Below are 27,630 nucleotides of genomic sequence, written 5' to 3'. Positions count from 1 at the left end.
TTTCAATCAGGGATATAAAAAAATTAACTTTTTGTAGTTTATACAGTTTCTGTTGAGTTGTCCAAAGGAACGATGGTGTGAAAATTCCTTTCTCTAACAGGCTATGTGGCCTAATACTTGTTCTGGGAGATGAATTAGAAATGTGTTATGCCATTACTTAATGAGTGGTTAGTACATGCAGTATTAATGAATATGTTTCAGCTTTTAGGCTCTGAAATTTGTTTATATATATATTTTTTAAACAGGATCTATTTCTACCGTCCCGCGCCGTGGCGTGGTGGTCTAAAGCATATTGCTTAGGACTCGCATTACGGAATGCGCGGTGGTTCGAGTCCTCATGGGGAAGAAATTTTGTCATGAAATTTCGGCCAATGTATGGGACCAGTGCCCATCCAGAATCGTGATGCACTTGGGGAGCTAGGATAGGTAGCAAAATCCGGTTGCGAAAGCAGCTGTAAAGGCTGGGGGGGGATCATCGTGCTAACCACACGATACCTCTATTCTGGTTGGATGATCGTCCACCTCTGCTTCGGCATGTGGGCGTATGGCCAGCAGCCGGCTGGTCGGTCTGGGGCCTTCACAGACTGTAGCGCCACGGATTATTGTTATTATTATTATTATTATTATTATTATTATTATTATTATTATTATTATTATTAATTCTGTATCTTCGAATTCGGCGAATAATTTTATTATTCATGTATGCACTGAAACAACAGCTGTTTGAAGAAAGGGAAGGATATGGAGTGGATGAAGGACAATAACAATGTATACGGTAATAACGTAATTTGAGAGGTAACAACTATCTTCGAAATGAGTTGAAACACTGAATGATTCATTGTAGGGTAGAAATTCTCTCTGTAGATTGCACCTATCCATTTTCGGTTAAGGGAATCTTTACTCAGAGGAAATCTGAAGCACAAACAGCCATATAAGTACAATAGTTTGTCTTCTGTAACATAATACGGGCCTAAAATATTGTAGAAATTAAAGATTAACTAATCAGTGAAATGTAACATTCCTTCCTTCTTTATCTTTACATCTGTGTGCATTGCTGCAATTAAAAATAGCAGACGAACTAAACCTGTACTTATTCATCTCAACCAAGCAAATGGCCGCCCGTCGGCTGTTCAATTTGGGAGCATAACACTAGCGCCAGTGAGCGGTCTAGCGGTTATTTAGTAAGTCTATGGTTTTTCCATGTAATGCAAATCATATCGCAATAAGTTGTTCCTAATTGACTTCAAAAGGTGTGGTGGATCATACATGAAATGAATTTTATTCGCATTGACTTCAAAATACGGTCTTACTGCTGAAACCCCCAATTTAGATGCCAAACTTTGATTATTTGTACCTTGATCACATATTAAAACCTTAATATGGAACCCGATTTTGTGAAGTTCACAAACACACAAATTGACAATGTTCAAGAGAGATGTAGCAGATATAGGACCATCAGATATCCAATAACCTATTACCTGTTTCCATCCCTTCTTAATCCCTTTAACCATTGCCATCAAACAATGGTTACCTATTTTCATGGGATATCTTGCTATTCCATCGTCAGCAAAACCCTTAATCATATCAGATTTAGAGTCATAATGCAACTGCTGACATATGGCAATTTCATCAATGATCAGTGAACATACATTCTCTGATCTGTCAGACAGAGGCCCTGCAGCAAGTGGCTTAAGAGTTGTCAAAACAGGCTGCATCAGACCTGGCTGAATGTCTATTTTGTTCTGATAACTTTGAAGTGTCTTGATACTGGGCAATAGGAAAAGTTTTTCCATAAAATTATACCCTTTAGGACTGTGATAAAATAATGACAAAGAAAAATCTTTCATGACGTCACTCCATCTATATCCATGTTTATGAATTTTTCCAATCTGCACCTGTGCCTCGTATATCTTTTGAACAATTGTTGGCAGTTGAGATGATGTGGCCATTGGCTCCCTTCTCCTTCCAACTTGATCCCAAATTCTGTCTTCTTCGACTTGTTGCAATTTTTTCTCCAGTCTCTTCACCTTTGCTTTCAGAGCTGCCATTTTTAGTTTGTTGCTCCTGGGTGAAGATGAGAAGTGAGGACTGGAGAAAAGTTTTCGTTTTGCAACACCAGGACCTAAAGATTACGAAATTAACTTCAGATTAATCTAATTGCTGGGAACTATTTTAAATAAAAAATGAAATGTGACAACACCTTTAGCCTTGTTAAGTTAAAGTAGGCCTAACAAAAGGCATGCAAGCTATGGATAGGCTATATAACATACTACAAAATTGACAATACATCAAAATGTGATCAATATTTACCAAGTTTGGAAGGAGGTGTAGCTGAAGCTGAAGGAAACTGTTCCATCATGGATGTATTCATGTCAGTATCTAAGGAAATAAATGATAAATTAAATTGAAGCAAGAATTGAACAGACTTTGTGCTCCATTCATTTCAAACTGCTCTTAACTGTGTAAATTATAACTCATATAAATGTTAAGTAATAGTAACAATCCAAAAGTTTAATGCTGCAACAAATTTGATTGTGTTAATCTGAATTGTTCGTTGTAATGTAATATAAAATATTTTTTTGCTAATAGGCTGGGCCATAGAGGACAACTGACACTAACAGAAAGGGATAATCAGCAGAGGTGTTGGGATATTAAAGAGGAGTCAGTAAGAGGGAATGATGGTGTACTTCGTGCCAGGGAGACTTGTCAGGATATCAGCTGCAATATCGATCGTCTGGTTCAAAAGTGCGACAACTCAAAAAAACAAGTTTTGAGATATCTTCAGTTGAAAGTTTCAAATAAATCCCCTAAAAAGGGACAGATTTCTGGTTCATAACCACGACAATTAGAAATGAGTCAGTATTCAGGACGAGTATATCACGATCTTCCAGTTCATTATTAATAGATTTCGAAATGTAGTAATAATGGATTAATAAAGTCCATAGTTATAATTACTTCTAAAGCAGTTTATTTCGTTTTTATTCTTTTTGGTTGTAAATATGACTTATCTCAATATTGAATCGGAAAGAGCTCCGAAAGGGGCTTTCAGTAGTATAAATAACTAAAAAATGGCAATTTTTGAGTTGTCGCACTTTTGAACTGGACGATCGATATATAACAAGATAAACACCCTGCCCTGTAGTTAAGAGGATTTGTTATTATTCGCTACTTTACGAATGAAGTATGAAAACTGCAGACATATGGCGGGGGGCAATTAACTTAAATGATTACTAGCATGTTACCAGGCTCACAAGACAGTATCGCTTACCTTCAGCTGTGGGAATCACATTGAATAGGAGCGATGGTTGCTGATAGCCCCTCAGCTGTTCACCAATCATACTGTTCCCTGTAATAATCACAAAAAAAACGAAACATAATTAATTATGTATTTTGAAACATGTAATATAAGAACAGCTGATGAGGAACTAAGGCATTCCTTGAAATCCATAAACTTGACTAAATGGAATAATTACCTTGTTGGCATGCATCTTTATTCATCCCGGCATATGCCGTCGAAGCAGTAATCTTTGAAGCTGGAGTACTCATAGGAGCAGGAATTGTTTGAGGCATAGCTGCCAAGCCTGCAGCCTGCTCAGTTGCAGCTTGTAAACTTATGAGACTACGCGTACCTGAAAATAAAGAAAAGAGTAATGAAATCGGAAATTTTAAACATGAATGACATGAATACATCGTTGGGCCATAGAAGACAACTGATACAAACAGAAAGGGATCATCAGCAGAGGTGTTGGTAAGTCAGTAATAGGGAATAATGGTGTACATCGTGCCAGGGAGACTTGTTAGGATATCAGTTGTAATATATAACAAAATAAACACCCTGCCCTGTAGTTAAGAGGATTTGTTATTATTTGCTGCTGTAAAAGAATGAAGTATGAAAACTGCAGACTATGGCAGGGGGCAATTTACTTAAATGATTACTAGCATGTTACCAGGCTCACAAGACAGTATCGCTTACCTTCAGCTGTGGGAACCACATTGAATAGGAGCGATGTTTGCTGATAGCCCCTCAGCTGTTCACCAATCATACTGTTCCCTGTAATAATAACAAAAAAGCGAAACATAATTAATTATGTATTTTGAAACATGTAATGTAAGAACAGCTGATGAGAAACTAAGGCATTCCTTGAAATCCATAAACTTGACTAAGTGGAAGAATTACCTTGTTGGCATGCATCTTTATTCATCCCGGCATATGCCATCGAAGCAGTAATCTTTGAAGCTGGAGTACTCATAGGTGCAGGAATTGTTTGAGGCATAGATGCCAAGCCTGCAGCCTGCTCAGTTGCAGCTTGTAAACCTATGAGACTACGCGTACCTGAAAATAAAGAAAAGAGTAATGAAATCGGAAATTTTAAACATGAATGACATAAAAACATTGCTAGTGTACTAATTACCTTCAGCAGCTGCAGAATCAATCTTCGCCCTCCTAGCATACGTCCGCAAAGTCTTGTGATGCCTGAAAGTTGGGGTAGACCCCGGTGATAAGGTCGCTTGAGGCATAACTGGGCTAGATGGTGGGCTCCGGATTTTAGGGTTTGATGGCACCACTAATCCATTAGCATGAACATTGGGCACTGCAGTTTGCTTAAGTATCACTTTTTGTGAAGAGCTATAATAGTCAGACTCAATGAAGTGGTCCATTCAGATTTTCAACCTGTGTGTGGCATCTGCGGCAACTCGATACCGGTCCTCTAGCCCACAAAATCGGAGCCACTTCCAACACCTAAAGCAATGGATTACAATTACTAATGAGATAAAGTAGAAGAAATATTGAATAGAAATCATGCAAAAATTGGGGAAAAAAATAATAATTTATCTGCTGCATTTGTGTTATTTTAAGAGATGACTAATGCGCATCACTAGGTGGTGAGTGACCATAGCAAAACTGGTAGCAGCAACAGATATTGGGTACAAACTAAATTAAATATTAGGCCTAAGCTTATTATTATTATTATTATTATTATTATTATTATTATTATTATTATTATTATTATTACACATGATTGAGAATTTCTCCAGAATGGCTAACTATATCAAAGAAGGCATAATTTTATTTTCCATAACTGTGAGATGTTTATACTGAAAACCACTTGGTTTTAGTTTGCAGCCATGTGGCCTAATGCTACAATTCAGGTTTACGAGGTTTCATTTTCAGCCTTCTTGCTCTTTTTCGTCAATATTTCACATTTCATTACAGTTTGACTGAATTTCGGAACCATCTAAATTTATACTCCTACTATAATCCTAAATAAATTAGCAGAAAGCAATGCACAGCTCGTCTAACCTACTTCACCAAAAAGTACATTGTTTTCGAGTGTAAGGTTTAGGCTATACAGGACACAATAATAATACTAAAGCTTACCTCATAGGTTCCTGAGGAAAATAGAAAAAATGCTTCCCTCCCACAGTATTAACAGTCTTGCATCCAGGCGCTGAGCATCTTCCTCGAATCTTTTGCATTTTTCTGGCATCCATCTTGCCTTCATAACGCTGTTGGCTGGTCATCGGCCAATGTTCTGACTACTTCGTATTGGAAAGTGGAGAACGCTGGTTCTCACGTAGTTCTATGATTTACCACCTACGACGTCAGGCACTGATCACCTTATTTCAGAATACCGCATCTAGATCGTGCTGACTGCAATTTCGCATCCTATTATATATTTATCCATGATTATATGCTTCGTACTTGATCCATGGTCGAGATGTTTGATCTTCTGTCTTTATTGTTTTTGATAAGGATATGATCCCAATCTGGACGCAACAGGTTTTTGCTGTCACTACACTACCTACAATCATTATAACTCTGCAAAATCCTAGATGTCGTTCATAACAACTATAATGACTGAAAGTTGTATTCATTCGTGTTTAACACTTGTTTTACTGATCTAATTTTTATTCAACTTATAGAGACTGGGTACATTTTGATCCTATTATTTTCTAAGGTAATTTGAATATCTTTTTTTTTTTTTTTTTTTCTTCTTAATTTTGTTTGAAGACAATAATGTTATTTGCACATTTTTTCCACTTCACACACAAAGTAGATAATTTCAATCATATTCATTTTTACCTCAGAATCGCAATTTCATTTGAAAGCAACCAAATTATTTTGATCAATTCTCGCATATTAGTATTTGGATGAGTTTTTCTTCGTGATCCTTGCAAAGCTATTCATATTTGAATACACTGATTATTTTTCCAGTCTGTTTTCCTAGCTGGAAGAGTAACAGAGATTTTAAAATAATAAAAGTAGTGGGCTGTTACTAAGTGGGTTTGATTTTTAAATTATTACAATTTCTTTACTATAGCGTTACCACATTATAGTACAAATGTATTGACAGTCTTGGAGACTAGACGGCTCACAGATATCGTAAGGAAAAAAGAACTGAGTGTGGACTACAATTTCACGCCCAAAATGATGGTCGAAAGTTGCTGCGAAGTGCAGTCAGAGATGAGATTATTTAGGAGTGGTAGGCAGCAGTGAGGGGCACCACATACACCTCACTTCCGAGCATTCCACTTACTTACAGATAAAAAGCTAGTTTCGTAACATTGAATCAATTAGAGGGTAGGTTAGGTTAGTTTAAGGTTTTACTATGCTTTCCATATAATCACAATTGTGAAGGAATGTGCCCTTCCTTGCAAGGCATGCGAAAATCCTAATCTAAACTAACCCAACTCTGATTGAACATTACGAAAAATCTCTTATGTTCGAATCAGTGAGTGGTTATATTAGGTAAGATTAAGTTAGGTTACGTTAGATTATGCTTTTGCTATGCTTTAAACATATTGGCAATTGTCTAAGAATAAGTCATATCAAAAGCCTGAACTAACCTTACCTAACCTAACTTAATATAACCGAACCTGTCAGTCTCTAAGGAATGGCACGGAAATGTGATTCATGTGTATGTTGTACACTGCCGCATAGGATGTATAATAAGTTCAACTACAATTTGTAAATATACGTTATCTCAGGGTTTTTGACATGATCAGAGACCGGGAAACCATAATTAGCCTTTTCCTTCCCATTGTGACAGTTTAATATTCAAAATCCAGTATGTAACAGAGTACAGTACTGAGTTTGAATTGAAAAGTTTTCCTTTCATGACGTCTGATGCAGGTGCATTGCGCCACTTAATCAAGGCCAAAGTGAGACAGTACTGCAATGCTGATTACTGTTGAAAGAAATCTTTTTATGTCATAATATCAACTGTGTTTTCCGTTTTAATGGTGATGTTTTCATTCATGATGTCCCGATGCATAATGGCAAAATGGTGTAGAAGCTGGGGGTATAGGAAGGAAATGTTACAGTGACACAAGGATGGGAAGAAATGGAAGGACATTCTTCACTCAGTATATTGTAACTGCAATAACGCGTCATAAGAAAATGTGGATAAATATATTTCCATTTTTATATTGTAATATTTGCAAGTGGAAAGAGGAACCACACGTTTATGAGTATGTAGACTTGTATGCATTGGTTCTTAGTGTTGGAGACAGCTACCCAGATTGAATATTAAGTTGGGGTACACCAGCACAACATGAAAAATTATTGAATTCACTTATGACTTAAGAAGGAAATGGGAACTTTTTTCTTCAGTGACTGTATCCAATTGTGTCATACAGCTGGTTCGAGGCAACTGCTTGCTGAATTTGTCTCGGTCCATAGAATGAGTTCTAAATGTTGTAAGTTTCAAGAATAAATATTTACAGAATAGGAAAAAACATACATGTATTTGGAAACTATATACATCTTTATTCTTTAATACTGCAGTTAACATAATGCAAATATTAATGCCAATATAGCACGAAGCAATCGTGTTTATTGTAAAATCGTCAGTTGCTGCCCAAATTTGTAGGCAGTCAGGACAAGAGTAAGATATGCCTGAAACCTTGAAATACATCTACGATTACTTATATAGTTGCATAGTCTCTCCCCTCTCTGTGCTAAAAGTGTAAAGACAACAATGTATCATGGTATTCGGAAAGAATTTTAAAATGTAGAACTTTCAACCCAAAAGTACACTATTAAGCACATAATTTTCTCATTGGGAGCCTTGCCAATATTGACTGCATCATTGGTTATTTGTAGGCCTTTGAAAAGGGATCAGTTAAAAGTAGTGATGGTACCGAGTATAGCTGTGGCTGGTGGAATGGGCAGAATTTCCCCTACAATTTGACATAAGCAGCATAGAGACTACCTCTGCTTACTTCAAGTTGTTGGGGAAGGTCACCCCATTACACCCGCTTCGGCTATACTCGGTACCATCACTAGCTTTAACTGCTCCCTTTCCTTTGCCCTAGTCATTAGGTAGGTAGCATTAGATATCATTTAATTTGTGCTTACATTTAAATCGAATTGGCAAAAAGTGATCAGCGTAGTGCAATATACCTTTAAAATTTTCGATGAAGTTCTTTTAAATGGTGTTTTCGGCAGGTGTAAGAAAAGTGAAATCGCTTCTACAGCATTTCATGTTTCTGAAAGTGAAATATGAAGCACTATGCCACCTCGTAGCATCAAAATAGTTTTTGAAATCATATTTTGTTTGCAAATGAGAATATTTTTTAAATAAGTTATAATCTGAATTGAGGTTCATTAATGTTTGTAGGTCGCAGATTGCTTCATATTATGAATTGGCTTAAGAACATTTAATGCATTCAGTGTCACTTCATATGTTGTAAACGTAGCAGATTCCTCTGTGACTAACAATAATGGAGACTGATATTTATAATGGAATAACAGATCGTATTTTAAGTTTTTTTTTTTTTTTCTAACTTTAATATGGGGAACAAAAACATGTTCCGAAGACCTCATTCGGGAGAGTGGGACAAATTTTCGCGAAAAATGATGTTCACATATTTTAATGGACATATGACGACCTGTGGCCTACAAGGTGATAATTCTTGTTGTATGGCTTTCTCATTCTCCATGTATTTTAAGTTGGAGGCTTATTAGTGTTACTAAATTAGGGCTTATTCAGTATTTTATTTTAATCTAATACACATTGATTTCACTAAACAGAACTACAGCCAAAAGTTCAAGCTAACAAGCCAACAAAGGTCTTCACAATGCAACACATAACCACATGGCTTGGATTGTGTAAACTGTAAGCAGGATGTGCATCATAAGGGTTTTCTTGATGCCTCTTGTAAATTGAAAGCTTTTATGAAAATCTGCCAGTGGATACATGTGAAATATTTCTTCAGAAATAAGAGTGGAGAAGTTCACCGATGTGGAGGAGTAACGGTTAACATGTCTGATAGTGAAACTTCTTGCCCTGGGGTCAAATGCTTGTTTGGAAAGTTTTCTCCATTGAGTTATACCGGGTTTTTCCCTCAACGCATGAAGAGGAAGTGCTACTAAAATTACGGAGCTGGACCCTGCACTCATCTTGCTAATATTATCACCTTCATGTGACTCACATACTAGATGAATACAGCAGTTGAGAGGGTGTTGTAAAATAACTTGATTAAAGAAAAAACACTAGAGAAACATTCAACATACGAGGTGCGTGATAGACCACAATTCAGCCATTTGAATTTTAAATGCTGCCTGTTTCGAAATTTTATAGAAAGCGCTTGTGATAATGTATATATTTTTTACACAGATGATAATAAAATATTATATTATTACTGTTCCCTCGTCTCATCTGCTCGAAATAAATGAAATAACACATGGGCGTCCAGATCACTAACACATGAGGCACCACAGAGTTCATCATAGATGGCTGCCTTCTTTATTCAATGTAACGATACATAATAGTTGGTTTTTATTTTCTACAAATCTGAAGTATTTGTCTTCTTCCCACAACGTAAGCTAGAGAAAAATTCTGCGAATGGAAGCAAGTTTTTGTTTCTAAGTGTCTTTATTCTGTTACACTTGCCAGTGGTGTAATAATGTCCATTTCCCGCAAGTGAAAAGTGATGAATATTTGTTGACAACCCAGGTCGAATAGCTAAGGTGTTTAAGAATTCTCCCTGCCTCTGCTATTAAACAATTCATATTTTAGTCCTTGTTTCCTTCTGATAAATACAAAATATATATATATATATATATATATATATATATATATATATATATATATTATTATATGCTTTGTACTTGATCAGTGGTTGAGATGTTTGATCTTCTGTCTTTATTATTTTCGATAAGGATATTATCGCAATCTTGACGGAACAGGTTTTTTTTTCTTTTTTTGTGGAGAAAGCGAGGGCAGAGTATTGTTCAAGTTGTCTACACAGCACTTTTATGATACTGTCACTACTCCATCTACAATCATCATAACTCTGCAAGATCCTACTTGGCGTTCATAACAACTAAAATGACTGAAAGTTGTACTCATTCGTGTTTAACACTTGTTTTATTGATCTAATTTTTATTCAAGGTATAATAACTGGGTACATTTTGAACCCATTATTTTTTAATGTAATTTGAATACTTGTTTAAAATTTTGAATCAAGACAATAATGTTATTTTCACAAATCTAGTCTTTCAGGTAAAGCTCCCTGTGAAGCAGATTTGAATAATTTCAAGGGAAAAATTGTTCCGGGGCCGGGTATCGATCCCGTGCCCTCTGGTTGAACGTACCAGTTCTCTTACCAATTGAGCTGCCCGGAAATTCCACCCGACACTGTCTCAACTTTTCCCTTTATATCCACACAACTCGCGTGGGCTGACGAAACGCCAGAGACCCAAATCGAGTGCACACAATCTCTGTGTGACTTGGAATTGTGGTTTTCTGTTAACGTACACAGTGACGTATACATTATACAAATCTAGTCTCAAAAGTTGAGACGGTGTCGGGTTGAGTTCCTGGGTAGCTCAGTTGTTAATAGCGCTGGTATGTTCAACCAGAGGTCCCAGGATCGATACCCAGGCCCGGAACACTTTTTCCCTTGAAATTATTCAAATCTGCTCTACAGGGAGCTTTACCTGAAAGAGTAGATTTGTATAATGTGTATGTCACTGTGTACGTTAACAGAAAACCACAATTCCAAGTCATGCAGAGATTGTGAGCCCTCGATGTGGGCCTCTAGTGTTTCCTCAGCCCACGCGAGTTGTGTGGAAATAAAGGGAAAAGTTGAGACGGTGTCGGGTGGAGTTCCCCGGGTAGCTCAGTTGGTAAGAGCGCTGGTACATTCAACCAGATGTCCCGGGATCGATACCTGGCCCTGGAACAATTTTTCCCTTGAAATTATGTTGTTTTCACATTTTACACATGACACACAAAGTAGATAATTCCAATTATATTCATTTTTCCTTCAGAATCGCAATTTCATTTGAAAGCACCCAAACTATTATGATCAATTCTCGCATATTAGTATTTGGATGAGTTTTCCTAGCTGGAAGAGTAATACAAATTTTAAAGTAATAAACGGAGTGAGCTGTTACTAAGTGGGTTTTATTTTTAAATTATTGTACTTTCTTTACTATAGTGTTACCACGTTAAAGTACAAATGTATTGACATTCTTGGATACTAGACGAGCCACAGATATCGTAAGGGAAAAGAACTGAGTGCGGACACAAATTTTGCACCCAAAATAATGGTCGAAAGTTGCTGTGAAGTACAGTCAGAGGTGAGATCGGTTAGGAGTGGTAGGCAGCAGCGAGGGGCACCACATGCACCTCACTTCCGAGTGTTCCACTTACAGATAGAAAGCTAGTTTCGTAACATCGAATCAATGAGAGGTTAGGTTAGGTTAGTTTAAAGTTTTACTATGCCTTCCATATCATCACAATTGTCAAGGAATTCCAAAATCCTAATCTAACCTAACCCAACACTGATTGAACATTACGAAAAATCTCTTATGTTCGAATCAGTGACTGGTTACATTAGGTTAAGTTAGATTATGCTTTTGCTATGCTTTGCATATATTGGCAATTGTATAAGAATATGACCCTTCTTACATGGCATATCAAAAGCCTGAACTAACCTTACCTAACCTAACCTCACATAACCGAACCTGTGAATCTCTAAGGAATGGCACAGAAATGTGATTCATGTGTATGTTGTACACTGCCGCATAGGCTGTTTAATAAGTTCAACGACGATTTGTAAATATCAGTTATCTCAGAGTTTTTGACATGATCAGAGACCGGGAAATCAGAATTAGCCTTTTCCTTCCCATTGTGAGAGTTTAGTATTCAAAATCCAGTATGTAACAGAGTACTGAGTTTGAATTGAAAAGTTTTACTTCATGACGTCTGATGCAAATGTGTTGCGCCACTTAATCTAGGCCAAAGTGAGACAGTACTGTGATGCTGATTACTGTTGAAAGAAATCTTTTTATGCCATGATATAAACTGTGTATTCCGTTTTAATGGTGATGTTTGCATTCATGATGTCCCGATGCATAATGGCAAAATGGTGTAGAAGCTGGGGGTATAGGAAGGAAATGCTACATTGGCAAAGGATGGGGAGAAATGGGAGGACATTCTTCACTCCCTATATTGTGACTGCAATAATGCGTTATAAGATAATGTGGGTAAATACTTACTTACTTACAAATGGCTTTTAAGGAACCCGAAGGTTCATTGCCGCCCTCACATAAGCCCGCCAGCAGTCCCTATCCTGTGCAAGATTAATCCAGTCTCTATCATCATACCCCACCTCCCTCAAATCCATTTTAATATTATCCTCCCATCTACGTCTCGGCCTCCCTAAAGGTCTTTTTCCCTCCTGTCTCCCAACTAACACTCTATATGCATTTCTGGATTCGCCCATACGTGCTACATGCCCTGCCCATCTCAAGCGTCTGGATTTAATGTTCCTAATTATGTCAGGTGAAGAATACAATGCGTGCAGTTCTGTGGTGTGTAACTTTCTCCATTCTCCTGTAACTTCATCCCGCTTAGCAATAAATATCTTTCCATTTTTATTTTATAATATTTCCAAGTGGAAAGTGGAACCACATGTTTATGAGAGTGTAGACATGTACTGTCTCCAATAGTTCTAGTGTTAGGAACACCTACCCAAATTGAATATTAAGTTCAAGTACACCAGCACAATATGAAAAATTATTGAATTCACTTCTGACTTATGAGGGAAATGGAAGCTTCTTTCTTCAATGACTGTATCCATTTGTGTCATACAGCTGGTTCGACGCAACTGCTTCCTGAATTTGTCTCGGTTCGTAGAATGAGTTTTAATATTGTAAGTTTCAAGAATAAATATTTTCAGAATAAGAAATAACATACATATATTTGGAAGCTATATACGTCTTTATTCTTTTATGTTGTCATTTGCTGCCCAAATTTGTAGGCAGTCAGGACAAGAGTAAGATATATCTGAAACCTTGAAACACATCTACAATTACTTATATAGTCACATAGTCTCTCCCCTCTCTATGCTAAAAGTGTAAAAGACAACAATGTAACATGGTATTCAGAAAGAATTTTAAAATATAAAACTTTCAACCCAAAAGTACACTATTAAGCACATAATTTTTCATTGGGAGCCTTGTCAATATTGAATGCATCAGTGCTTAATATAGGGCTTTGAAAAGGTATCAGTTAAAGGTAGTGATGGTACAGGGTATAGCTGCGACAGTACATACTGTATGCTCCTTATGTCAAGTTGTTGGGGACGGTCACACAATTCCAACCACTATAGCTATACTCGGTACCATCACTAGCTTTAACTGGTCCCTTTTCATTGCTTTAGTGATTAGATAGGTAGCATTAGATATCATTTAAGTTGTGCTTACATTTGAATCGAATTGGCAGAGAGTGATCATCGTAGTGCAATTTAGCTTTAAACCTTTCGATGAAGTTCTTTTAAATAGAGTTTTCAGCATGTGTAAGAAAAGTGAAATCGCTTCTACAGCATTTCATTTTTTTGAAAGTGAAAAATTGAAGCACTGTGCCATCTCGTAGCATCGACATATTTCTTTGAAATCATATTTTCTTTGCAATGGAGAATATTTTAAAAATAGTTTATAATCTGATCAAAGAGTTGAGGTTCATTAATGTTTGTAGGTCACAGATTGCTCATATTATGAATTGGCTTAAGAACATTTAAAGCATTCAGTGTCGCTTCATAATGTGTTAATGTAGCATATTCCTATGTGACCAACAATGATGGCGACTGGGATTTATAATGGAATAACTGTTAGTATTTCAAGTTTTGTTTTTCATTTCCTAACTTTAATATGGGGAACAAAAACATGTTCCGAAGATATCATTCAGGAGAGAGGGACAAATTTTCGCAAAAAAAGATGTTCACATATTTTAATGGACGTATGACCACCTATGGCCTACAAGCTGATTATACGAGTTGTGTGGCTTTTACATTCTACATATATTTTCAGGTTGAGACTTATTAGTATTACTAAATTAGGGCTTATTCACTATTTTATTTTAATCTAATACACTCTAATTTCATTAAACAGAACTACAGCCAAAAATTCAAGCTAACAAGACAACAAAGGTCTTCACAATGAAATACATAATCACATGGCTTGTTTGTGTAAACCGTAAGCAGGATATGCATCATAAGGGTTTTGTTGATGCCTCTTGTAAATTGAAAGTTTTTCTCAAAAACTGCCAATGGAATACATGTGAAATATTTCTTCAGAAGTAAGAGTGGAGAAGTTCACCGATGTGGAGTAATGGTTATCATGTCTGATAGTAAAACATCTTGGCCTGGGGTCAGATCCTTGTTTGGACAGTTTTCCTTATTGAGTTATTCCGGGATTTTCCCTCAATACATGAAGAGGTAGTGCTACTTAAATTTCGGAGCTGGACCCTGCACTCATCTTGCTAACATCATCACCTTCATGTCACTCATATGCTAGATGAATACAGCAGTTGAGAGGGCGTCGTAAAATAACTTGATTAAAGAAAAAACACTAGAGAAACATTCGACATACAAGGTGCATGATAGAGCACAACTCAGCCATTTAATTTTAAATGCTGCTTGTTTTGAAATTTTATAGAAAGCGTTTCTGATACTTTATATTTTTTTTACACAGATAATAATAAAATATTATATTATTACTGTTCCCTCGTCTCATCTGCTCGAAATAAATGAAATAACACATGGGCGTCCAGATCACTAACACATGAGGCACCACAGAGTTCATCATAGATGGCTGTCTTCTTTATTCAATGTAACGATGCATAATTGTTGGTTTTTATTTTCTACAAATGTGAAGTATTTGTCTTCTTCCCACAACGTAAGCTAGAGAAAAATTCTGCGAATGGAAGCAAGTTTTTGTTTCTAAGTGTCTTTACTCTGTTACACTTGCCAGTGGTGTAATAATGTCCATTTCCCGCAAGTGAAAAGTGATGAATATTTGTTGACAACCCAGGTCGAATAGCTAAGGTGTTTAAGAATTCTCCCTGCCTTTGCTATTAAACAGTTCATATTTCAGTCCCTGTTTCCTTCTGATAAATACAAAAGAAAAAAAAAATTATTATATGCTTTTTACTTGATCGGTGGTCGAGATGTTTGATCTTCTGTCTTTATTGTTTTCGATAAGGATATGACCCGAATCTGGACAGAACAGTTTTTTTGGATAAAGGCAGAGGAGAGATTTTTTCAAGATGTCTACCCCTTTTTACCCAGCCCAGTTATACTTTCACTACTCAACCTACAATCGTCATAACTCTGCAAAATCCTAGATGGTGTTCATAACAACTGAAATGACTGAAAGTTGTACTCATTCGTGTTTAACACTTGTTTCACTGATCTAATTTTTATTCAAGTTATAGTGTTTGGGTACATTTTGAACCTATTATTTTCTAAGGTTATTTGGATACATTTTTTTAAATTTTGTTTGAAGACAATAATGTTATTTGCACATTTTTTACACTTGATACACAAAGTAGATAATTTCAATCATATTCATTTTTGCTTCAGAATAGCAATTACATTTGAAAGCAACCAAACTATTTTGATCAGTTCTCGCATGTTAGTATTTGGTTGAGTTTTTCTGCGTGATAATTGTAAAGCCATTCATATTTGAATATACTGATTAGATTTCCAGTCTGTTTTCCTAGCTGTAAGAGTAATAAACATTTTAAAATAATAAACCGTGTGATCTGTTACTGAATGGGTTTTATTTTTAAAATTATTGTAATTTTTTTACTATAACATTACCACGTTAAAGTAGAAATGTATTGACATTCTTGGATACTAGACTACTCACAGATATCGTAACGGAAAGGAAGTGAGTGCTGACTCAAATCTCACACCCAAAATAATGATCGAAATTTGCTGTAAAGTGCAGTCAGAGATGAGATCGGTTAGGAGTGGTAGGCAGCAGTGAGGGGCACCACATACACCTCACTTCCGAGCGTTCCACTTACTTACAGATAAAAAGCTAGTTTCTTAAAATCAAATCATTGAGAGATTAGGTTAGGTCAGTGGTTCCCAAAATTTTTCAGCCACGGAGCCATTTTTGAGGCAAAAGTTTCTCGTGGAGCCCCGAGAATTGTTTACACTTTAGTTTTATCCGTCTACATTCCATATTCTTCATAGGACGTAGACAGATAAAACTAAAATGTAAACATATATATATATATATATATATAATAAAGGAAACAATTGTAAAAAAGTACTGGATATAATTTGTTTAAATCTACAAAATGATATTAACAAGTAGTTAAGATATTTAAAAAATGTTACAATGTTATGTGTACACCCGAATTTAATGTGAAGAATGTGCCTGTTTCTTGCGACAGAGTTTGTCGATGTGCGGTGTCATAGAAGTCAGTTGAGGACGAATATCGTCTTCTGTGTCCAAACAAGTTCGATATTTTTTTTTTGTAGCCGTGTACCTCGAAAATGTCGTTTCACTGAGGTACCCAGTATCAAAAGGCAGTGATAGAAATTTAGCTTTTGAACTTAATATCAAAAGATCTTCCCCTAACTTAGCCCAAAATTCGGGAAATGGATTGCTTTTAAATTATGCCTGACAGTGGCTGTTCGAAACCATGTCTATAAGAACCTCATATCTGAAGCAGTGAGGACTGTTGGTTTTGACATCACTGGAAATGGATCTACAATCCACTCATATTTCTTTAGAATCGATTCCTGAGTGTCCCTTGGAAAGTATGAATTCATATTTTGAAGCAAATTGTCAAGGTGTTCTTTCATTATTGCTATGAGTGAGACATTCATTGTTATGTTATTTTCTTCTATAAAGTTTGAAGTCAATGATAAACGTAAGATCCTTATTGTCGACGCTTTCTAAGTAGAACGCTATCTTTTCTTCAGTGCGACAATTTCGTCATCAGCATCGAATATAGCCTTCCGTTTACCTTGTATTTATGTGCTGAATTCATTTTTGAAAAATGTCTGCCAAGTAACATAATTTGTACAACCATTCCTGAACATTCAAATATTCTGCTAGCAAACTGTTCTGGTAATTCAAAAGTGAAGAAACTTCCTTTCGAATTTCATGTAATTAGGTAACCGTTTTACCACGCGGCAACCATCGCACTTCTGTGTGTAATATTACTAACAATGACTTGGATATACTACCCATATCTTCACACAGGATTTTAAGTAGCCTACACTGCGAAGGTTGTACCTTAACAAAGTTGATAATTTTAACGGCGTTGTCTAGTACCTGCTTTAATAACGGGCGTGTCGGTGTAGTACACAGTGACTACTTGTTCAGTTTTTAAAACTTTCTTGATCCTTGTAACAGCGCCAGCAACAGGACCTACCATGGCCTTCGTGCCATCTGTGTACACATCAATGCAATTGTCACACGGTATCGAGTTTTCAATGAAGAAGAAAACATTTCAGTACCGCTTGTAGAGGATGGCAATGGCTGCAGAACAAAATATTTCATGAAAGAACCTGAAAATTCATACCGCACAAACATCATTAACATAGCTAATCTGGCAAAGACCGTGAATTTGTCAAGTTGTAACGAAAATTTCATTTGGCTGATACGGGCAATCATGTTTTTTACGTCTTTTCATAGATTCTGGATTCGATTATGCAGTGTTATTTGATAAGGACACACTGGAAATCAAGTTTGCAGTTTTCTCGTCCACCATGCACTTCACTACCTTCACTAATAGTGTTTTCATAAGAGTTTCAGCAAGGGTGAGGTTTACCATCAAGAGTCTGGTTATGACTAACCAAGTACGACGTTTTCAGTGCTTTCTCGTTGTTTGTTTTTACACGAAGTAAATGAGGAGTGTTTTTGCAAAAGTCGATAGATGTCGAAATCAAGATTTTACAGAAATTACTTTTTTTAATTTAAACATACAAATATTTATTTTAGAACAACAATTTTCACAGGAAGCATTCTTTGTTCTGAGACAATGAATATAGATTTGAAAAATATAAGAATTTTTGCAAAAGTCGATAGATGCAGTCTATCTTCATATGAATCTCATTACAACACAATAAAATTGAAGAAAATTATTAGTGTCAACACAAAATTACAATTTTATCACAAAAGTCTGATGGGACACATCTGCTAGAACTGTTGTGTACAAGTTCTTTGCCTCGCCTGTTACTTCGAAATAATGCATGAGTTTCTTAACGTCATTCTTTTTTACTTTTGACACCATGTTGACTTCTGGATGAGCAGGGGAGTTTAACACACTACCGCATGTTTTAATTCTTGGTTTTAGAAACCACACTGCCACTGGGCACGCTGTATATGTGTTCTGCACTGTAACAGAAATATAACGACTTTTCCCAAAGTTTTACTGTAAGTGATCACTCGCTGCAGAGCCTTCTTAAATGACAGTGTCAATCTTATCATCTTTTGAGCACTCGATTTTAAGTCCATGATTTTCCAGTCCTTCTTGATATTCTTGACTGAGCCATGATTTTCTAGCATCTTGTGGTAGTCATTAGGGTCAATATGTCTTCCAATCTCCTATAGTCTTTTTCTATTCTTCCAAAAACACGATCTGGAGCCATATAGCTATGACGGCGTATCGGAAAGAAAGAAGAATGCGAGTAAAAATATTGTTTTGCTCCAAAAAAAAGCCATGAGAGTTGCCATGATAATGCTATTCTTGTTCTGACTAGCACAAGAATAAGAAAACAGATAAATGGTGGAAAGGGCATTAGTTGAAGATTTTATTCTAGATTAAATAAAAATCTAGCAATGCAGATGCGATTTAGTTACATCCCCTTGGTGACTGGGTCTCCAACCAAGTATAGAATGAAATATCTTTAATTTGTTGTGTTTTTGAATGTATCACAACACAGAGGTTGTAGTGTCATACTTGTCTTGCGTAGAACACTTCGCCCACCGATAATTTCGGTAGAGGTTGATTTTGTTGTAAGTCGAAACATGTCTTTATTACTTCTGGAGTATCATCTTTCATAATTTTGTAAAACTTGTCTGCACGGAGTTTTTGTAGTCTATATTGGGTCCTTAGTTCATTTTTTACCAAGTCTTTCTCTGCCTTTATTTGGAATAGGCTTATCTTGCAGGTTGAGCAGGAATCAGTATGGGGAGTTTTAAATGACAGGTTGAAATAACTGTAAAATATATGTTTATACTTCGAGAGTGAGTAAGTCTCAAGTAGTCCCAAGTTTTTTTCTTTTTTCACAGAAATTTGACCACATTTCTTTAATAGAGAGATCTGGAGGCAGATATCTCCTACTAGATTTTCCTCCAGTATAGTGGCTCTCTCTGCATTTATACATCTTTTTGTCATTTTAACTGTTATTGTAAGTTTCTCATGCTTCTTAGCTGCAGTATTTCCTCCTCTATTTTCCCTTGATGACTGTCCTGTAGAGTAGAATCTATTTTGCCAGAAGAGACAATCGGTCCTTTGAGAAACTAGTTATGCCTTGGAAACTTGACATACAAACTGGGATTATCTGTCCTTCTGTTTTCCTGATATTGTATTTAATTGACACATTTTGTTTTCTTTTCGAAGATTCGGTATTCACCACCCTAAGCTTCGGTGATGTAATGATCATGAACTTAATAACTAATTTGTCTTGATTTATTTTGCATAAAATCTTAAATTTATTGTGAAATACACTAATGTCATCAAAGGTTAAATCTGCCACTTTACACTGCTTACTTCCTTTAATTTTTGGATTGGAGGAAGAGTTTGCAAGTCCATGAGAGCATTTTATATTCAGTTCATGCTCCTTTGTTCTACGCTTCCGTGTACGAGGACTCTTTAGTCTGGATTTCCTACCACCCACTACTTTTTGAATCATAATCATTTCATCTCCTGGATCCATTATTCACACACAGAAACTATCTAGAATATCACAACATTGGAAAATGCTCTTACTTAAAGCTTGTCTGAAGTCACTCGTGAATGAATACTGTTTTGAAAAGTATTTCACTTCATATTCGCCACTTAACTGTCAAGTTGAGTGGGAGAAATAGATAAATAGTTTTCGCCTCAGTAATTTACAGTTATGCGAGAAATCCTAAACAGTGAAGCTTTAGTTTGGGGAGGGAGATCAAATAACTTCCGTCTCAGCGATTTACCGCTAGGCGACAAAAAATAGCATTCCAATTCTGCCGGGAACTCTAATAAAATAAAATTGTCTGAAATAGTATGCTGAAAACTATTTTATTTAACGCTGCACATATTTCAAATATATTTGGAGTTATTTTCGACAGTAAGTTAACATGGAACAACCATTTGAAATACATTTCTGAAAAAGCTCGTAAAAGATTCCCCCTTCTGAATAGACTAGCAGGAAAGAAATGGGGCTGCTCTAGAAATACTTTGAACACATACAAAATGTTTATACAGCCAGTGCTGACGTACTGCGGAGAAATTTTAATTACTTCACATTTCATAAACGAAATAGAACGTGTTCAAAACCAAGCTCACAGACTCATTACTGGTGGAATCAAAACAACTCCAATAGATTCTATGAGATTCCTCACTAATATTAACAGCATCAAAATGATAATAGAAGAAAAAGCACTGATTCAATATGAAAAACTTATCAGATTACCAGGAAACAATTGGCATTCATACAGTCCTCTCCGTAGATTAAAAACTCAAAAAAGTTTCATATCCATGGTTCAAGAATTAAAACAGAAAATCAAGGTCCCGAATTTAAAAGAAAACTTACAAATTCAACCAAACCCTTTAACACTATTAAATATAGAGTATAATCTAAATTTAACACAAGAAATACTGAAATCAGAAGTAAACACTGAAATAATGAAACAATTGTCTTTAGAGACAATTAATATTAGGTACCCTCCACAAAATTGGCTTCATTTATACACCGATGGATCCTTGATCTCCAGGGAACAAGGTGCAGGTGCAGGTGTTACGTGCTGTCTCTTCTCACTTTATAGATCTCTTGGATATGGAACAACAAGTTTTGATGGAGAAATCACTGCAATAAGTGAAAGTCTCAGGAATCTTCTCTGCCACATCAATAAATTTAAAAATGCAGTTATATTGTCATACTCCAAAGCAGCTATTCTATCAATAGTCTCTAGACACACACCTTCATCCAAATAGCAGAAATAAATAAAGTGCTCTCTCAACTAATAACACTCAATAAAAGAATTGTATTCCAATGGATACCATCCCATTGTGGAATCCTGGGAAACGAGAATGCAGATGCTTTAGCAAAGAAGGGCAGCACTGTTACTTACAGACCTGTTACTAAATCTACATATTCCTCTGTGAAAAGATTTATTAAATCTACATACTTAGACTTCAACAAACAAAATTTGATAATACAATCTCAAGGGAAAAAATGGAACTCTCTGCATCATAAGCCACAGTTGATTCCCGATTTACCACACAAATCGTCTGTAGCTTCATTTAGATTGGCAACAGGCCATGACTGTTTGGCCAAGCATCTGCATAGCATTGGAATATATCAGTCTCCTAACTGTCCATTGTGCAACTCAAATCAAGAAATGGATTCAGAACATCTCAAAATCTGTGCGTCAATGGCTAACTATGACAATATCTTTGAAAAATATTGGAGTGCAAGAGGTCAATTGACTTTATTGTCAAATGCCTGGCATTAGAAAACAACAACATATTTCAAATAAGAACTCGAGCATCTATAGAGTTTTGCTTTAACTAAGAGAGAGCATCTATCGAATTTTGAAAAAACCTGGAAGGTTTGGTGGTCTCTACACACGGTATGAATCAAGTTTTGCTAAATCTGAGTTCATAGATCGATTCCAGAGATAGAAAATATACGATATCCATATATAACTCATTTTCGAAAATTTCTGCATCTATCAACTTTTGCAAAAACGCTCCTCAATTTTGTCTGAACTGCATGGAGTTCGTCACTTTTTCTTTCGAAGTAGTCTGCAGTTTTATTTGTGAATTTTTGAATTGAGAAATGCCGTCTAAGCTTGGCAGGGAACATAGAACTATTGGGAAAAACTTTGTTACATATCACACACTGTAGACGTTCATCAGCAAACTCAGTGAATCCCATGTCCAAATGTAAATCACCTTTAATGTATCTAATAAAACCAATGAGCACTGTATTATTGACCTAATGTGTATTTTATCATTAAATATAAATCACAATATTTTTGTTTGGTACTTTCAGTACCTCTACAATAGGCACCGTAGACTCTGAGACAGGATCATGTTCAACATATTCCGAACTCAATTCCCAGGAATTCGCACTATCTTCTTTGATGTAAGGTTATAGCTGTTGTTATCTCCCTTCGACTGAGCACTGGTTGATGGCTAATGACTCTTAGGTCTTAGGGAGCCTGTCGTAAGCCACAGTTCCGGTTCAACGAAAGTTTAGCTAACACATCTGCTATCAAATTAACATGCATGTATACAGTATATATATATTTTTTTAGGTAACGTAACAGTCAATAGATTGTAGATTCCACGTACCACGAATAACAAACGCTGCCTGCCCAGTATATAAAAAATAAAATAAATTTCGAGAATCATTCAGTACTTGGCAAGCAAGAAAGATCGAGATAGTTCCAGTGATGAGTAGATCTAATATTAATGCTTCCATGTAGCAAGAAGAACGTAAACTACTTACTCAGAAAGTATTTTTCGCTTGATGGAAGTAGTTTCCATTTTCCACACTAGAGACTAGATGGAATTAGCAATTTTTGGCATCTTCATAACTTCCGCGGATGGAGCCCCTGAGCCCTTAGGGATCCGCGGAGTACACTTTGGGAACCGCTGGCTTAGGTTAATTTAGTGTTTTACTATGCCTTCCATATACTCGCAATTGTCAAGGAATGTGCCTTTCCTTGAAAGACATGCCAAAATTCTAATCTAACCTAACACAACACCGATTGAACATTACGAAAAATCTCTTATGTTCGAATCAGTGAGAGGTTATGTTATGTTAGTTGTTTTTTTTATTGGGTTATATTACAACGCTGTATCAACATCTCAGGTTATTTAGCGTATGAATGATATGAAGTTGATAATGCCTGTGAAATGAGTCCGGGGTCCAGCACCGATAGTTACCCAGCATCTGCTCATATTGGGTTGAGGGCAAATCCCGGAAAAACCTCAATCAGGTAACTTGCCCCGACCGGGATTCGAAACCTGGCCAACTGGTTTCGTGGCCAGACGTGTTGACCGTTACTCCACAGGTGTGAACTGTTATGTTAAGTAAGATTAAGATAGGTTAGGTTAGATTATGCTTTTGCTATGCTTTGCATATATTGGCAATTGTCTAAGAATATGCCCTTTCTTCCAAGGAATATCGAAAGCTTGAACTAACCTTACCTTACAGCTGGTTCGACGCAACTGCTTGCTGAATTTGTCTCGGTTCGCAGAATGAGTTCTAAATGTAGTAAATTTCAAGAATAAATATTTTCAGAATAAGATATAACATACATATATTTGGAAACTATATACATCTTTATTCTTTAATATTGCAGTTAACATAATGCAAAAATTAATGCCAGTATAGCCCGAAGCAATTCTGTTTATTATTATATTGTCGTTTGCTGCCCAAATTTGTAGGCAGTCAGGACAAGAGTAAGATATGACTGAAACCTTTAAACACATCTACAATTACTTATATAGTCGCATAGTCTTTCCCCTCTCTATGGTAAATGTGTAAAGACAACAAAGTAACATGGTATTCAGAAAGAATTTAAAAATGTAGAACTTTCAACCCAAAAGTACACTGTTAAGCACATAATTTTTTCACTGGGAGCCTTGTGAATATTGAATGCATCATTGGTTATTAGTAGGGCTTTGAAAAGGGATCAGTTAAAGGTAGTGATGGTACCGAGTATAGCTGCGGCGGATGGAATAAGTTGAATTTCCCCTACAACTTGACATAAACAGCATACAGTCCGTAACGCTGCTTATGTCAAGTTCTTGGGGAAGGTCACCCCATTCCACCCATTGCCGCTATACTCAGTACCATCACTAGTTTTAACTGCTCCCTGTTCATAGCCCTATTCATTAGGTAGGTAGCATTAGATATCGTTTAATTTGTGCTTACATTTAAATCAAAATTGCACAGAGTTATCAGCGTAGTGCAATATAGCTCTAAAATTTTGGATGAAGTTCTTTTAAATAGTGTTTTCGGCATGTGTAAGAAAAGTGAAATCGCTTGTGCAGCATTTCATGTTTCTGAAAGTGAAAAATTGAAGCACTGTGCCACCTCGTAGCATCGACATATTTCTTTGAAATCATATCTTCTTTGTAATTGAGAATATTTTTTAAATGAATTATAATTTGATCAAAGAATTGATGGACATTAATGTTTGTAGGTCGCAGATTTATTCATATTATGAATTGGCTTAAGAACATTTAATGCATTCAGTGTCACTTCATATGTTGTTAACGTAACAGATTCCTGTGTGACTAACAATGATGCAAACTGATATTTATAATGGAATAACAGTTCGTATTTCAAGTTTTGTTTTTCATTTCCTAACTTTAATATGGGGAACAAAAATATGTTCTGAAGACCTCATTCGGGAAAGCGGGACAAATTTTCGCGAAAAAAGATGTTCACATATTTTAATGGACGTATGACGACCTGTGGCCTACAAGCTGACAATTTGACTTGTATGGCTTTTTCATTCTCCATATATTTTCAGTTGGAGACTTATTAGTATTACTAAATTAGGGCTTATTCACTATTTTATTTTAATCTAATACACTCTAATTTCATTAAACAGAACTACAACCAAAAATTCAAGCTAACAAGCCAACAAAGGTCTTCACAATGAAATACATAATCACATGGCTTGTTTGTGTAAACTGTAAGCAGGATATGCATCATAAGGGTTTTGTTGATGCCTCTTGTAAATTGAAAGTTTTTCTCAAAAACTGCCAATGGAATACATGTGAAATATTTCTTCAAAAGTAAGAGTGGAGAAGTTCACCGATGTGGAGTAAAGGTTATCATGTCTGATAGTAAAACATCTTGGCCTGGGGTCAGATCCTGGTTTGGACAGTTTCCTTATTGAGTTATTCCGGGATTTTCCCTCAATACATGAAGAGGTAGTGCTACTTAAATTTCGGAGCTGGACCCTGCACTCATCTTGCTAACATTATCACCTTCACCTCACTCACATGCTAGATGAATACAGCAGTTGAGAGGGCGTCGTAAAATAACTTGATTAAAGAAAAAACACTAGAGAAACTTTCGACATTCAAGGTGCGTGATGATAGAGTACAACTCAGCTATTTGAATTTTAAATGTTGCTTGTTTCGAAATTTTATAGAAAGCGCTTCTGATAATGTATATATTTTTTACACAGACGATAATAAAATATTATAATATTACTGTTCCCTCGTCCAATCTGCTTCGAAATAAATGAAATAGCACTTGGGCCTCCAGATCACTAACACATGAGGCACCACAGAGTTCATCATAGATGGCTGTGGCTTCTTTATTCGATGTTACAATACAGAATAGTTGGTTTTCATTTTCTACAAATGTGAAGTATTTGTCTTCTTCCCACAACGTAAGCTAGAAAATAATTCTGTGAATGGAAAAAGTCTGTGTTTCTGAGTCTCTTTATTATGTTACACTTGCCAGTGGTGTAATAATGTCCATTTCCCGCAAGTGAAAATTGATGACTGCTTGTTGACAACCCAGGTCGAATAGCCAAGGTGCTTAAGAATTCTCCCTTCCTCTTCTCTTTAACCGTCCATATTTCAACCCATGGTCCCTTTTGATAAATACAAAGAAAAAAAAATTATTATTATATGCTTCGTACTTGATCCATGGTGGAGATGTTTGATCTTCTGTCTTTATTATTTTCGATAAGGATATTATCGCAATCTTGACGGAACAGGTTTTTTTTTTTCTTTTTTTTTTGTGGAGAAAGCGAGGGCAGAGTATTGTTCAAGTTGTCTACCCAGCACTTTTATGATACTGTCACTACTCCATCTACAATCATCATAACTCTGCAAGATTCTACTTGGCGTTCGTAACAACTAAAATGACTGAAAGTTGTACTCATTCCTGTTTAACACTTGTTTTATTGATCTAATTTTTATTCAAGGTATAATAACTGGGTACATTTTGAACCCATTATTTTTTAATGTAATTTGAATACTTGTTTAAAATTTTGAATCAAGACAATAATGTTATTTTCACAAATCTAGTCTTTCAGGTAAAGCTCCCTGTGAAGCAGATTTGAATAATTTCAAGGGAAAAATTGTTCCGGGGCCGGGTATCGATCCCGTGCCCTCTGGTTGAACGTACCAGTTCTCTTACCAATTGAGCTGCCCGGAAATTCCACCCGACACTGTCTCAACTTTTCCCTTTATATCCACACAACTCGCGTGGGCTGACGAAACGCCAGAGACCCAAATCGAGTGCACACAATCTTTGTGTGACTTGGAATTGTGGTTTTCTGTTAACGTACACAGTGACGTATACATTATACAAATCTAGTCTCAAAAGTTGAGACGGTGTCGGGTTGAGTTCCTGGGTAGCTCAGTTGTTAATAGCGCTGGTTTGTTCAACCAGAGGTCGCAGGATCGATACCCAGGCCCGGAACAATTTTTCCCTTGAAATTATTCAAATTTGCTTTACAGGGAGCTTACCTGAATGACTAGATTTGTATAATGTGTATGTCACTGTGTACGTTAACAGAAAACCACAATTCCAAGTCACACAGAGATTGTGTGCACTCGATGTGGGCCTCTAGCATTTCGTCAGCTCACGCGAGTTGTGTGGAAATGAAGGGAAAAGTTGAGACGGTGTCGGGTGGAGTTCCCTGGTAGCTCAGTTGGTAAGAGCACTGGTACGTTCAACCAGACGTCCCGGGATCAATACCCGGCCCCGGAAAAATTTTTCCCTTGAAATTATGTTATTTTAAAATTTTACACATGACACACAAAGTAGATAATTCCAATTATATTCATTTTTCCTTCAGAATCGCAATTTCATTTGAAACCACCCAAACTATTATGATCAATTCTCGCATATTAGTATATGGATGAGTTTTTCTGCGTGATCCCTGCAAAGCTATTCATATTTGGATACATTGATTAGATTTCCAGTCTGTTTTCCTAGCTGGAAGAGTAATAAAAATTTTAAAGTAATAAACCGAGTGAGCTGTTACTAAGATGGTTTTATTTTTAAATTATTGTACTTTCTTTACTATAGTGTTACCACGTTAAGGTACAAATGTATTAAAATTCTTGGATACTAGACGGGCCACAGATATCGTAAGGGAAAAGAACTGAGTGT

General features: G+C 36.2%; 1 protein-coding gene across 1 annotated transcript in view; it reads right to left on the bottom strand.

Moving 5' to 3' along the window:
- Positions 1-1,036: 1,036 nt before the first annotated feature.
- Positions 1,037-27,630, bottom strand: part of LOC138707745 (uncharacterized) — a 559,377-nt gene continuing 532,783 nt past the window's right edge. The window contains exons 21-25 of the mRNA XM_069837610.1: positions 4,178-4,333; positions 3,974-4,051; positions 2,311-2,379; positions 1,479-2,122; positions 1,037-1,054 (exon numbers count right to left, since the gene is read on the bottom strand). Of these exons, the coding sequence (XP_069693711.1) occupies positions 1,037-1,054; positions 1,479-2,122; positions 2,311-2,379; positions 3,974-4,051; positions 4,178-4,333 (965 nt within the window). The remainder of the gene's footprint in view (positions 1,055-1,478; positions 2,123-2,310; positions 2,380-3,973; positions 4,052-4,177; positions 4,334-27,630) is intronic.

The sequence above is a fragment of the Periplaneta americana genome, chromosome 10 (genome assembly GCF_040183065.1).
Source record: "Periplaneta americana isolate PAMFEO1 chromosome 10, P.americana_PAMFEO1_priV1, whole genome shotgun sequence".
In the NCBI taxonomy this organism is placed as follows: domain Eukaryota; kingdom Metazoa; phylum Arthropoda; class Insecta; order Blattodea; family Blattidae; genus Periplaneta; species Periplaneta americana.
Note: the sequence above shows the minus strand (reverse complement) of the source record. Positions and strands in the feature narration are given on the sequence as shown.